General features: G+C 48.6%; 1 protein-coding gene across 4 annotated transcripts in view; it reads right to left on the bottom strand.

Annotated features, from left to right (window-relative positions):
• PLEKHA2 (pleckstrin homology domain containing A2) overlaps nt 1–13,328 on the bottom strand; it is an 87,338-nt gene that overhangs the window by 46,115 nt on the left and 27,895 nt on the right. For all 4 annotated transcript variants that reach the window (XM_085001080.1, XM_021075122.2, XM_085001079.1 and 1 more), the window contains one exon: nt 9,896–10,059. In XM_085001080.1, the coding sequence (XP_084857206.1) occupies nt 9,896–10,036 (141 nt within the window). In that variant the 5' untranslated portion in view covers nt 10,037–10,059. The remainder of the gene's footprint in view (nt 1–9,895; nt 10,060–13,328) is intronic.

The following is a 13,328-nucleotide window of genomic DNA, read 5'->3' on the forward strand; positions in this document are numbered from 1 at the left end:
CATGGTGGTTAAGGTCCCAAACCAGTCTGTAAGTACCTGGTACCCTCAGGGAGCATTTGAGGGGCTGGAGGCATTTGAGCAGGTGGGAGTGGAGATGGGTGGAAGGCTGCCTGTATGAAATCACCTGCAGAGATTTTTATACAAACTAAGGTCCATGCTTCCTCCCAGGTAGGGCCCAGGCACCTATATGTTTGAAAGCTCGCAGGGGGTTCCACAACACTGCCAGGCCTGAGGCTCACTGCTGTAGATGCTGGCCAGGCAGACCTACTGACGCCGCCCAGGAGATGCAACTGCAGGTGAAAAGTGCCACACCTAGCTACGGCCGGGAGACTGACCCTGCTGCTGTACCAGCACCAACAGGGGAGAGGAAGAGAAGACATGGCAGTGGGCAGAGGCAGGGAAAGGAGGTCCCAGCACCATGCCGGGTGTGGGTAAGTCAGGAGCAGCCTGTACATCTCTGGGGCTTCTAAATTTTCTGGAACAATGTAGGACACAAGGCACGTTGCTATTAAATGACTGATAGTTTTATGCAGAGGCTGTCAACCCGTGAGGGGTCTTCTGCCACCAAGAGCCTCAAAGGAGCTTGCACTCCCCTCGAGTAGGAAGTGTGGGGTTCTTTCCCATCACCAAGGAAGGGGCTGAGGTGCCCACAGAGATATGACACTTTGTTTTCCTAGAAGCAACTTTGCTTTTTTTTTTTTGGCTGTGCCCTCAGCATGTGTTCATTCCCAGGCCAGGGATCAAATCTGAGCCAGAGCAGAGACCAGAGCCACAGCAGTGATAATGCCAGATCCTTAACCCACTGCGCCACCATGGAACTTTGCAACATTGTTTCTTGTTGAGAGAGAAAAATGTCCCCATCTTGGAGTGAGAGTAACCACAACACAGAAATGACCAGGAGGCCCATCCACAGGTTCTCAAGTTCACAGAATGTCAGTGCCAGGAGGTTCTTCAGCTGCCCTGTCATTCACAAGTCCTCTAAGCCTCAACTCAGGGTAATGACTTCCTCAAGGAGCCCAAGGAAGACAGACAGAGCTCATCATCCCCAGCATCAGTCTGGTGCTTTGGCCAAGAACAGCCCCAGAGAAGGCGGAAACTGCTAGATACGCAGAGTCTGTTGTGCAGCAGGCCTGCTATATGTGGTTGCTTCACCTCAACAATCCCACTTCACAGATGAGGAAACCTGGGATGGAGCAGTACTGAGGAGTCAGGCCTGGATTTGAACCCGGCCCTTCCAGATTCTCCAATCCCGTGCACCTTCCTTTACACCAGGCCCCTTCCCACGGGACAGTCCTTCACATCTCCGAGGGCCTGCTCATTACCTAAACCTTGATTATCAACAAGAGCAGGACCAGCAGGGTTACACCAAGAGGCCCAAACTGGGCAGGGCAGGAACTGGTCCAACTGGCTCTTGGCTGTCAAACTCCAAAAGACCGGGGTTCAGAGATGGGAAAGGAGAGATGCTCTGACCTTTCTGCTCCATTTTGCTGTGAGTCTCTGAACCTCTTACCTTCTCTCATCTCCCTCCCGGGTACCTGGCACACAGCAAGCACTCAGCCCGCAGTCAAACCAGCTTGCTGGCTGACCAGATGCGGGAGGAGAAGGGGATGGACCTGGAAGTCCATTTTGAGGGCACCAGCAGCCATGGCCTCCCACGGGCTGAAACAACAACCCAAACCACCACTGGCCAAGGCCGGACACACATGCTCAGAGAAGAAAGCCTTGCCAGGCAGAGCAGTATGATGGGAATGGGGGCAGGAGGCAGAGAACTTAATCCCCTCTGCCTACACCCCAGCCCTCACCCTGACCTGAGAATAACCCCAAGGAAAGTAAGCCAGCCATTTCCAGGTACTGTGTGGCCAGACTACGGGTCTACCTGTTGCCCTGGGACCAGCCCACCCCCACGGCCCTCCGCTGGAGCCCACTTGCTGAGACAACTTGAGGAAAGGCCCATGGCCGCTCTCCCCATTCTTCAGGTCAAAGCAGGCTTTTAATCTTTCCCTTCAAGAAAAGTTAATTCTGGAGTTACTGCTGTGGTGCAGTGGGTTAAGAATCTGACTACAATGGCTCAGGTCACTGTGGAGGTGCAGGTTCAATCCCCAGCACAGGAAGTTCCATATAACACAGGTGTGGTCATCAAAAAAAAAAAAGAAAGAAAAAAACTTAATCCTGGAGTTCCCTGGTGGCTCAGAGGGTTAAGGATCTGGCATTGTCAATGCTATGGCTTGGGTCACTGCTATGGTAGGGGTTTGATCCCTGGCCCCAGAACTTCCACATGCTGTGGGTGTAGCCGAAAAAATAAAATTAAATAAAAAATTTAAAAAAAAAAAAGAGAAAAGTCAATCCTATGCAATAAACAGCTGTGCTAATACAAGGCTTTCATACCCTTTTTTTTTTTTTCCTTTTCTTTTTTCTTTTTACAGCTGCACCTGCAGCATATGGAAGCAATCAGGCTAGGGGTCCAATCAGAGCTGTAGCTGTAAGCCTACGCCCCAGCCATAACAACACCAAATCCGAGCTGTGTCTTTGACCGACACACAGCTGGATCCTTAAACCACCGAATGGGGCTAGGGATTGCACCTGCATCCTCATGGACATTAGTCAGGTTCTTAACCCACTTAGCCACAACAGGAACTCCAAAGGTTACAATCTAAAGAAAGCCCTAACAACAACATAACCAAAGACAAAGAAAACTTTGGGAGATCCTGCCGTGGGGCACAGCAGCCTAGGTTGCTGCAGAGGTGAGGGTTCCATCCCCAGCCTGGTGCAATGGGTTAAAGCACCTGCCATTGCTGCAGCTTGGATTCAGTCCCTGGCCCAGGAACTTCCATATGCTGAGGGTGCAACCATTTAAAAAAAAAAAAAAGAAAAAAAACTTCAAACAGCCATTGCTATGGTTTTGCATTAGTAAAACATCTACTAATGTTTATTTTCTTTGCTCTTTCTTTTCTTTTTTTTTAATTTTATGGAAATACAGTTGTTTTTAATGTGTTCATTTCTGGAGTACAGCAAAATAATTCAGATATATATATGTGTATATATATACACACATGTGTTTTATATATATACACACATATATATAAATGAATATATATATATTCTTTTTTCATATTCTTTTCCATTATGGTTTATCACAGGATATTGAATCTAGTTCCCTGTGCTATCTATTAGGACTTCAATGTTTATCCATCCTGTATATTTTAGTTTGCATTTGCTGATCGAAAACTCCCAACCCGTCTCTTCCCCTGCTCCCCACCCCCCCACCATCGCCAGCCTTGGTTACCACGAGTCTGTTCTCTGTGATAACGTCCATCTCTTTAGTCGCTTGGACTTTAATACCCCGTAGTGCTAACTATTAACAGGAGGGTCTCAGAGTGCTTCTTAGTTTTTACTTCTTTTTAATTTAAACAAAGTACATCTTGTTATAAAGATAAGAATTGGCATTAAAAAATTACTATAGAAAACACATTAAACAAAACTGCATTTATTTAATGTTAACTCTAAAAAAGTCCACATAATATTTTAATTCTAAAAATATTACTTTAATTTACCCTAAGCAGATTTTGCACTTCGGTGGAGGAAAAAAAAAAAAAAAGACATCCCTGGATCTGTGGCTTGAAATCTTCTTTCGGGGTTCCCCCCACCCAAGGGACTCTGGTTTTTTTTGTTTTTTGTTTTACGGTACACACAGCATATGGAAGTTCCCAGGCCAGGAATCAAATCCAAGCTACAACTTCAAATTGCACCACAGCTGCAGCAAAGCCAAATCCTTAACCCACTTCTCCACAGTGGAAGCTCCAAAAACTGTGCATTCTTACTATAACTCAGTGTGGACGAAAGCAAGCCAGAAATTTCACTTACCCCTTCAAATCATGAATAGTTAAAATATCAGTTACCAAAAAAAAAAAAAAACAAATCCATGAATTAAAACCATTTGACCCAAATAAGTGCTGAAGATCTGAAAGTTATATGATGCTTACATATGCAAAGAACATCTCCGGACAGACACATAAGAACCTAGAAATTCTGGTTGCCTCTGGTTAGGACGATGTGTAGCTGGAGGACTGGAGTGGGAAGGAGAAACATGTCACTAGATCAGCTTTCCCACGTTTTGAATTTTATACCACCAATATATTGTATGTATTGGCCATTTAAAAAAAAAAAAGTTATCTTCCTGATTCTTGGTATTTTCACAGGGTGAAGTATATGCTGCAAAAATCTTTTAGGAGTTCCCACTGTGGCACAACAGGATTGGTGGTGTCATTGCAGCACCGGGCCATAGGTTGGCCACAGGTTCCATCCCTGAGTGGTACAGTGGGTTAAGGATCTGGCATTGATGCAGCTGTGGCATAGGCTGCAACTGAGGCTCAGATCTGATACCTCGCCAGGGAACACCACACGCCTTGAAGTGGCCAATAAAAAAAAAAAAATCTTTTTAGGTATTGTTGGATTTCAGCCAAATTTGGCTCAAGGAGGTTTCTGATACAGAAAATTCAATTTTAAAAAATTAGCAATTTTCACCTAGCTTTCAAGGCAAAACCATTATTCGTTACATGTTATATGTTAATATAATTTTCTACCACTCCTCTGTATTCTTTCTACTAAAATGCAGCCAAATATCCATTTTTGCATCAACACAGCAAAGCGTTTTGTCCCCTTCAATGGAAAGAATTGCTTTCAGCTTTAAAAAAAAAAAAAAGGAGTTCCCGTCGTGGCACAGTGGTTAATGAATCTGACTAGGAACCATAAGGTTGTGGGTTCGATCCCTGCCCTTGCTCAGTGGGTTAACGATCCGGCATTGCCGTGAGCTGTGGTGTAGGTTGCAGACACAGCTCGGATCTTGCGTTGCTGTGGCTCTGGCGTAGGCCGGAGACTATAGCTCCGATTGGACCCCTAGCCTGGGAACCTCCATATGCCGCTGGAGCGGCCCAAGAAATGGCAAAAAGACAAAAAAAAAAAAAAAAAAAAAAAAAAAAGCAAAAAGCAAAGGACTTTAATGGGCCCCAGATTTACCAGGAGAGATGCAATCTTCTGGGCTCTTCTGATAATCCATAATTTACATTATGGTCTTTGGAAAGTAAAGCATCTGAGCTTTTTTTTTTTTTTTTTTTTTTTTTTGGCAAAGAGAGAAAATACAATTTACAAAGTGAATCTGACAAGAACAACTATCTAGTACAATGTTGTTTTCATGTGTCTGTTTATTATTTGTCATTTGGGGTTATATAATTTATTAGTCTTGCAATTACTTATCCGAGTGGGTATCATAAGGGTGGAACTCAAGCATTGTTATGCAGCCAAAACATACTTTTAGTCTGTTGCTGTTACTCTGTTGTTACTCTGTTATTCTGTTGTTACTCTGTTGTTGTAAATTGGTTACTCTGTAGGTAATACTATAGAGCAGCCTAATTAAAGAATTTCATCTTTTCTGTCACAATAGGGAACAACATTAAGTTAAAATATATATGCTGGTGCCATAATACCATGGTCATGTATGATGGGAAATCCACCCAATGTTTTTTTTCTTACTCAGGAACTATTTGTGTGCTTGATACTGTCAGCAGATTGATTTTTAAATGCATGAGCCAAATCAGTGGCCATAATCGATAGCATTGAAACTTTCCATTTATAGTGTCCTTTTTAGCTAATAGGTCTCAACCTACTTCTGTTGGTACCACCAGTGCCTGAATTAAAATCTTGGTTTCATATTTTATCATGGGGATTCTAAATTCTCTCATGAACCCAAGACTGTACTTGGTCCTCTCGCAAGGACTCCCGACATGTGCCTACCAGCATCCCATCAGCAGATGTGCTCGCTGGCCTCCCAGCTCTGGCATTTTGATGCAGCTCTGCTCCAAAGGGCTGTCTGCAGGCTACTGGAGCTGTTCTGCCCACATGCAAAAGCCAGAACCAGTGATCATGCACAGTGAGGCCTGAGGAAGTCAGCTCCCTTGGGTCAATTTTTTGGCCTGACTCAGGCAAGTCCCCAGGGGCATCAGGCTAAGCTTAGCCCTTTGCTGACCTCAGCCTGAGCTCAGACCCTTGTCTGGCTCCCTCCCTCCCCTTCTTTGTCCTGCTTCCCAGCTCTCTCCTTAATAAAGAACTTGCCCAAGTTCTCCTGTGGCTCAGCAGGTTAAGGATCCAGTGTTATCATGGCTGTGGCTTGGATTTGATCCCTGGCCCAGGAACTTCTATATCCCTTGGGTGCACCCAGAGGGGGGGAAAAAAAGATGGACCGGGATTTCTAGCACTGTACTTTTTATGTATGCTGCTTTCATTTCCCCAACTAAACCTGAAGCTTCTTGGGGGCAAGAATCACCGAGAATTCCCCTGCCCTTCATCGCCAGGACCCTGCTCAGGGCTGAGCACACAGTCAGTGGGAGGAAGAAAGCAGATGAAGGTGAAGCACACAGATACTGGGGCCAGATAGACCTGGCTCCAACTCCAGCTCTGCCCTCACCACCCGTTCAACCTTGAAAAAAGTCCCTGACCTACTCTGCACCTTGCAGTCCCAGGTTTACTGGGAGGACTTAGTGAGAAAATACATGGAGGGCATTTCAGACAATGCTTGGTAAGTATAACCTGCAGTTTGTAATACTAGTAGCAGGAGTAGTAAAAACAGGCTCCCAAATGCCAACTTCTAAGTGGTTTAAACAGGCAAAGATCACAGACCTGGGTTCAGGGAAATGCCTATTAAATACCTAAGCTGTTTTATCAGGTGTCTCCTTTTCCCTATAAAGATGTTCAGTGACTACACACAGTCCCCAAGATCCTTCTCCACGGGGAAAGACACCCCTCTTTGCTCTTGGGGGTCACTTTCCAGCCATCACCTCCCGATACCTGGCTCCCTGCCCCACCCCTCCCTGCAGAGCTTCCCCTGGAGGTCCCTAGACCCAGGACTCTGCATGTCACAAAGGCGTCCCTTCTGGGAGTTCCTTTTCTGGTTCAGTGGTAATGAACCCGACTAATATCTATGAGGATGTGGGTTTGATCCCTGGCCTCACTCAGTAGGTTAAGGATCCTGCGTTGCTATGAGCTCTGGTGTAAGTCGAAGATGCAGATTGGATCTCACATTGCTGTGGCTGTGGTGTAGGCCGGCAGCTGCAGCTCCAATTTAACCCCCAGCCTGGGAACTTCCATATGCCACTGGGTGCAGCCCTAAAAAGACCAAAACAAAACAAAAACAAAAAAAACAGAGGCATCCCTTCTGACAGCCTCATTCACTCACTCATTCAGTGAGCCCACGTTTATCGAATGCTGGACACACCGAATCAGAAGCCAGATGAGCACTAGCCCTGTAGGACTTCCCAGCCCTGAGAGCTTTTCTTTCTTCCTCCCCTCCCTCCTTCCTTCCTTCCTTTCTTTCTTTCTTTCTTTCTTTCTTTCTTTCTTTCTTTCTTTCTTTCTTTCTTTCTTTCCTTTTTCTTTCTCTTCATCTGGCCACACCTTCAGCATGCAGAAGTTCCTCAGCCAGGGCTCAAACCTGTTCCACCACAGTAACCCCAGCCATTGTAATGACAATGCCAGATCCCTAACCTGCTGAGCCATCAGGGACCTTCCAACTTCTCTTTCTCAGAGACTTATCTTTTCTTTTTACGCCCGCACCCAAGGCACATGGAAGTTCCTGGGCTAGGGGTCGAATCAGAGCTACAGCTGCTGGCCTATGCCACAGCCACAGCAACGCCAGATCTAAGTCACATCTGTGATCTACACCACGGCTCACAGCAATGCTGGATCCTTAACCCACTGAGTGAGGTCAGGGATCAAACCTGTATCCTCATGGATACTAGTCGGGTTCTTAACCTGGGGAGTCACAACAGGAACTCCTTAGAAACTGTGAAAGCTCTCCTTCCTCCCAAGCACCCTTAAGAGGACTGTCTCATTATCAGCAATAACAACAGGGTAGCTGGAGTCAGATGACCAGGGTTAGAATCCTGGCTCTGCCACTTTCTTTCTTTCTTTTTTTTTTTTTTTTTGTCTTTTTGCCATTTCTAGGGCCGTTCCTGCGGCATATGGAGGTTCCCAGGCTAGGGGTCTAATCGGAGCTGTAGCCACCAGCCTACACTAGGGCCACAGCAACATGGGATCCGAGCTGTGTCTGCAACCTACACCACAGCTCACGGCAATGCCGGATCCTTAACCCACTTGAGCAAGGCCAGGGATCAAACCCGCAACCTCATGGTTCCTAGTCGGATTCATTAACCGCTGAGCCACAACGGGAACTCCATCTGCCACTTTCTTATGATGTAACCATGGGCAAACTTCCTCCCCTCTCTGCCTCACCCACCCCACTTTTAGAACAAAGACAATGATACCCACCAATGAGACCCATCAGAATGAAGCAATAACCCAAGGAAGCTTTCAGGCATGGCACACAAGTAATAAAGGCCCACTGATACCATTTTCAACTTTACAAAAAGGTTTATCCTTTAGTCAGAATGGCTGTTTGCCCATTAATACAATAAAGGGCTAAACTTACAAATAAAGTACAATGTTCTGAACTGCTGCTATGCCAAGGCTGGACTCTCCTTTTTTTTTAGGCATCTGCCAAGACAGGTGAAACCTCTGCTTCCAGGGAAAGTGTGAAGAATCTCCAACAAGAGGAGTTCCCATCATGGCACAGCAGAAACGAATCATGAGGTTGCGGGTTCAATCCCTGGCCTCGCTCAGTGGGTTAAGGATCTGGCATTGCTGTGAGCTGTGGTGTAGGTCGCAGACCACGGCTCAGATCTGGCGTTAGTGTGGCTGTGGAGTAGGCCGGCAGCTGTAGCTCCAATTAAACCCCTAGCCTGGGAACCTCCATATGCTATGGGTGCAGACCTAAAAAAAAGACAAACAAACAAACAAAACTCCAACAAGAGCCAAAAGTTCTATTTGTAACACAGACCCAAAGAAGGCTCTAGCACAAAGAGCATCCTGGTAGCTCAGGGGGCAGAGACACTCCAGGGCAGTGTGAAGGGAAGAGCCAACAACTTCATAGCACCAGAAAAAAAAGACTTGAGCAGTTCTCTGGCTGCTTAGCAAGTTAAGGATGAGTGTTGTCACTGCTGTGGCAAGGGTTCAATCCCTGGCCCAGGAACTTCAGACTGCCACGGAATGCCATTTGAAATGCATGGCCAAAAAAAAAAAAAAAAGACTTGAGATCCTAAATCAAGAATAGAGACACTTTTCCCAGACCAGTGAAGACCTCTGGGGATTGCTGGGCACAGCAATCAAGCTTTGGAGGCCGGTCTTCGTGCCTGATGCTAAGCAAGTCACCCAGTTCTGCTGTGGCCTTGCTGAAGTCAGTTCCCATGCAAGACTGTTTCTCATCTGTCCCCTCCCACCCAGGATCCTATGATGCCCCAAGAAGGAGACCAAACAAGTCCAACCTTTGTCCCACTCAGGGAACCAGGTCACATCCCCTGTTGGGGAGGGGCCCAGACTGGAAGAGCAGGATGGCCATGAGGCCACAGCCCTAGAGAGAGGTAAGAGGAAGCCAGCTGTGCCTCAGAGCCTGGATCCAGCCTGGCCAGCCTCTGCCAGACTTGTGCAAGTGTTCAATTCCTGAGCGTGAGAAAAGACACCAGATCCCCAAGGGTGGGAGCAATGAGCTTCTTTCTCCAGCTAAGACGTAGGATGGTTTCCTGCGCATGTGTGTGCGCTCGCATGTGTGTGTGCAAGCACGTGCATATGCGCGTGTGTATGTGTGTGTGCATGAGCATGAGTGCATGCCTACATGTGTGCATGTGTGTGTGTGTGTGTGTGTGTGTGTGTGTGTTGTGGGGCTTTCCCCTGCTACTGACCGGCAGGTTGTGCCGCCCACGAGAGAGTAAGCCCCGGCACTAACCCGGTGTGCATCCCCCCAGGCAACGGTGGGCGGCCAGCCACCCCTGCCCCTTCCCACGCCGCCTCTCACCTGGGGATTGTCCATGTACCAGAGAAGGCAGTTGGCCTGCGTGTCCAGAATAAAGTACCTCCGCAGAAACTTGCCGCTGTTCTCATTCTCCTCGATGTCCAGAAACCCACAGATTCGGTTCTGCCGATCCACATAAGGCATTCCTGAGCTCTGCTCACATCACCCTGCAGGGTGGGAAGGAGGGAGGGGCAATGAGGAGGAGTGCCAAGCAGGCATCTCACTCTGGCCCGACGCACCTCTGCGAGAAAGGAGGCTGGCACCCTCTCTCCTCAGCTTCCTTCCCCAGGGTACCATCTCAGCCAGACCCTGGAGGCTTCTATCAACCCCATTCCACATCCTCAAAATCCACATTTATTCAATGAACTTTCATGAGCCTCTACCATGTGCCAGGCAGACTGCTAGGCAGCTTTATGCGCACGGAGGATGCAAGCCCAGACTCTGAGTTAGGGGCCTGTGTCCAAATCCCAGTTCTGGCCACTTACTGACTGTGTGACCACAAACTGCTTTGTCTCTCCATGCCTCAGTTTCTGCCTCCGTAAAATGGGAATATACCGGTACCTGCACCTCATAAGATGCTGGTGAGAATTAAGTGCTTGGCAGACATGAAACGTTCATAAACACTAGGTATTACTGTTATTACTCTTCAGAAAAGCCTGGTAAAGTAGGTCATAACCCAATTGTATACATAAAGAAACTATTGCAGAAAGGATGTCAGCTCTAGTGCTGGATAAACTCTGCCAAGGATTTGGGTGTAAAGAGCAGCCCTTCCAGCTCCTTGATGGTACCATGGAATTAAATTTGAGGGGCTCCTGGGGCCTGGGGCAGAGCCACACCCCTCAGCCCAGCATCACTTCCTTCACTTTGCTACAGTCCTCTGACAGAGAACCACTTGTAATTGAAAGAATGAGGATGCAGAAGAAAACCCTAACACTGGACACTCTTCCCGACCCTAGAACAGGGTCTCAGGGATTTGGGACAAACTGCATCCTTAAGCCAGCCTCCCTTCTCCTCCTGGCTTCCTTTGGTCCATGTGAAGAGCCAAAGTCAGGGGCTCCTCCCCCAAGGAGAGGAGGGCTCTCCTGGGTGCATGATACACTGCAGAAGCGGGAAAAGTGCCCAAGGATTAGAAAACCCCACGCGACATTCAGACCGCCCACCCCTGACCTGCTCGGCTTCAATAAAGCAAAACTCACTGTAACCCAACCAAGCCTGCCATGGCCCTCGGTCTATGACTGAGCATGGTGGTGAGGCTGGCTTAGGGCACTGGGTCAGGACATGTGCTACAGCCACGGGCTTCTAGGCCAGGAGGTGCAAAAGTCCCATCAACAGGGACACATCCCCCCAAGATCGGGCTGATTCTAAGTGGTGATGGTGGTGTGGTCTGCCCTCTCCTGTCCCCACAAGGGGCCTTATGGGGCTGAGAGGCTGCCCCAAGAAAAACATACCCCATGCACACACACATACAAATACAAGGATACCAGGAAACAGTGAATCGTTTGATTCCTGGCAAGTTCAGGCCAAGTCCCAGGGAGGCAGGTGACTCAGGTAGGAGGGGACCCCTCGGCCACTTGCTGGGTAAAGGTGGAGGAGAAAAAAAGTAAAGCAGTTAGGGCAATAGGACACAGATGAAACAGCTCAGCTGGAAATGAAGTAAAAGAAGCAGAAGCAAAAGAGGAAGTAAAAAAAGAAGAATAAGTGGGAAAAAGGAGGTTTAAAAAGATGGCACAGGAGCTCCCACGGAGGTACAAATGGGATCGGTGGCATCTCTGGAGCATTGGTTCGATCCCTGGCCCAGAACAGTGGGTTAAGGATCCAGCATTGCCGCAGCTGCAGCTTAGGTAGCAACTGCGCCTGGGCTCTGATCCCTGGCCTAGGAACTCCATGTGCCTCCGGGTGGCCAAGGGAAAAAAAAAAAAAAGATGGCAGAGGAGAAAGCAGTAGACATGGAGGGGGTGGCAGGGGGACAACTTTGCCCACAGTGCATCATGTGCCAGGGGTCCCCTGCTTCTCGGTGCTTCCCCAAACTAGGCCTCCGTCCCAGCGCCAGTCTCACCAAGGGGCTTCAGCAAAGAGAGAGAGATGGGCTGGAGCCAAGAGTTCAGAGCGAATGCTCTGGGAAGGACTTCAAGTCCTGAAGACACTGGGTCAAAGATGGAGAGGAAGCAGATCCCTGAGAAAGGATGCAGCATCCCCCCAGGGAATCGGGGAAAATCGGGAGTCCTAGGCAGAAGGGCTGGCTCAGCCTCACAGTGAGAATGCACCCATCCCCCAAGAAAACTCAGCAGATTCCCCTGGTGCCAGTCCAGCCACAGAGACGGCCGTGCCAGGGGTTTCAGGGCTGTGGCCGCTTCTGGGGCCTCTCTGAGAGGAAGCAGAGTGGATAACAAAGCCGACCGTCTCCAGGCTGCCTTTTCAGTGTCCCCTCTTGGGCTCCAGGGATGAATCAAGTCAGAGGCTAGAAAGGCATTCTTCCCACAATCCTTCAACAACCCATTTCCCTCAGGGACCAAAAGGAAAGATAATACAAAGAAGGATTCTGGTCACAGGTCTCCTAACTGTGGTTCTAGCCCCAGAAGAAAAGCTGCTCAGACGTCCTGAGAAGCAGCTGAGTCACAAGAGCGCATCAGCTCGTGGGAGGTGGCGGGGGTGGGGGTGGGAGGATGGGCTGCAGGAGCGCCAAGCATCACACGGAAGTGTGGTTAGAACAGCCTGACCTGCGCAGAAGCGACAAACCCAGAGGGCGCACGACACACAAAGCTGAGGTCCTGAGTGACCCTGCACCCTCCTCCCATGTATACAGCCCCCATCACCCATCACAGCTGCTGAGGTCTGGTACAGACAGCCTGCTGCCTCCAGCCCCCAATTCCCTCTCCAACCTGCCTCCATCAACACCCAGGTCTCCACTGGTCCCCTTTTCCCCAGAGGCCCTTCACATACAATTTGCTCTGTCCCCCAGGGCCAGTCCCAATAACCGGGCAGTGGGGAGAGAAAGGGATGTGTGGCAATTGGTACAGAACGGGGGGACACCTGGCACATTCACATACTGTCACCCCTTCAGAATGTCCTTTCCAACTCTCTCGACCTTCTTTAGTTCCATAGTTTTAGCCTGTCTTCTAAACCCTAAAATCACTTGTTATCTTAAACGTCTTTCTTCTCTCTCTCTCTCTGGCTGGGCCTGTGGCATGCAGAAGTCCCCACCACCAGGGACTGAACCCGTGCCCCGGCAGCAACCAGAGCCAAAGCAGTGACAATTCTGGATCCTTAACCTGCTGAGCCACAGGAGAATTCCCCAAATGTCATTTTAACCGAGTTCCCCAGTGTAAAATTACTGGGTGGAGGGTAACACTGGGTGACATGTCCCAAGAGTTGCCCATGCCATCACCACCATATCCTGGGCCCTACACCTGGACAGTGACTCTGGTCCCACCTCCTG

The sequence above is a fragment of the Sus scrofa genome, chromosome 15, assembly GCF_054392235.1.
Source record: "Sus scrofa isolate SSC_HxYL_T2T_F1_AM1 chromosome 15, Sscrofa_HxYL_maternal_Yorkshire_Landrace_v2.0, whole genome shotgun sequence".
In the NCBI taxonomy this organism is placed as follows: Eukaryota; Metazoa; Chordata; class Mammalia; order Artiodactyla; family Suidae; genus Sus; species Sus scrofa.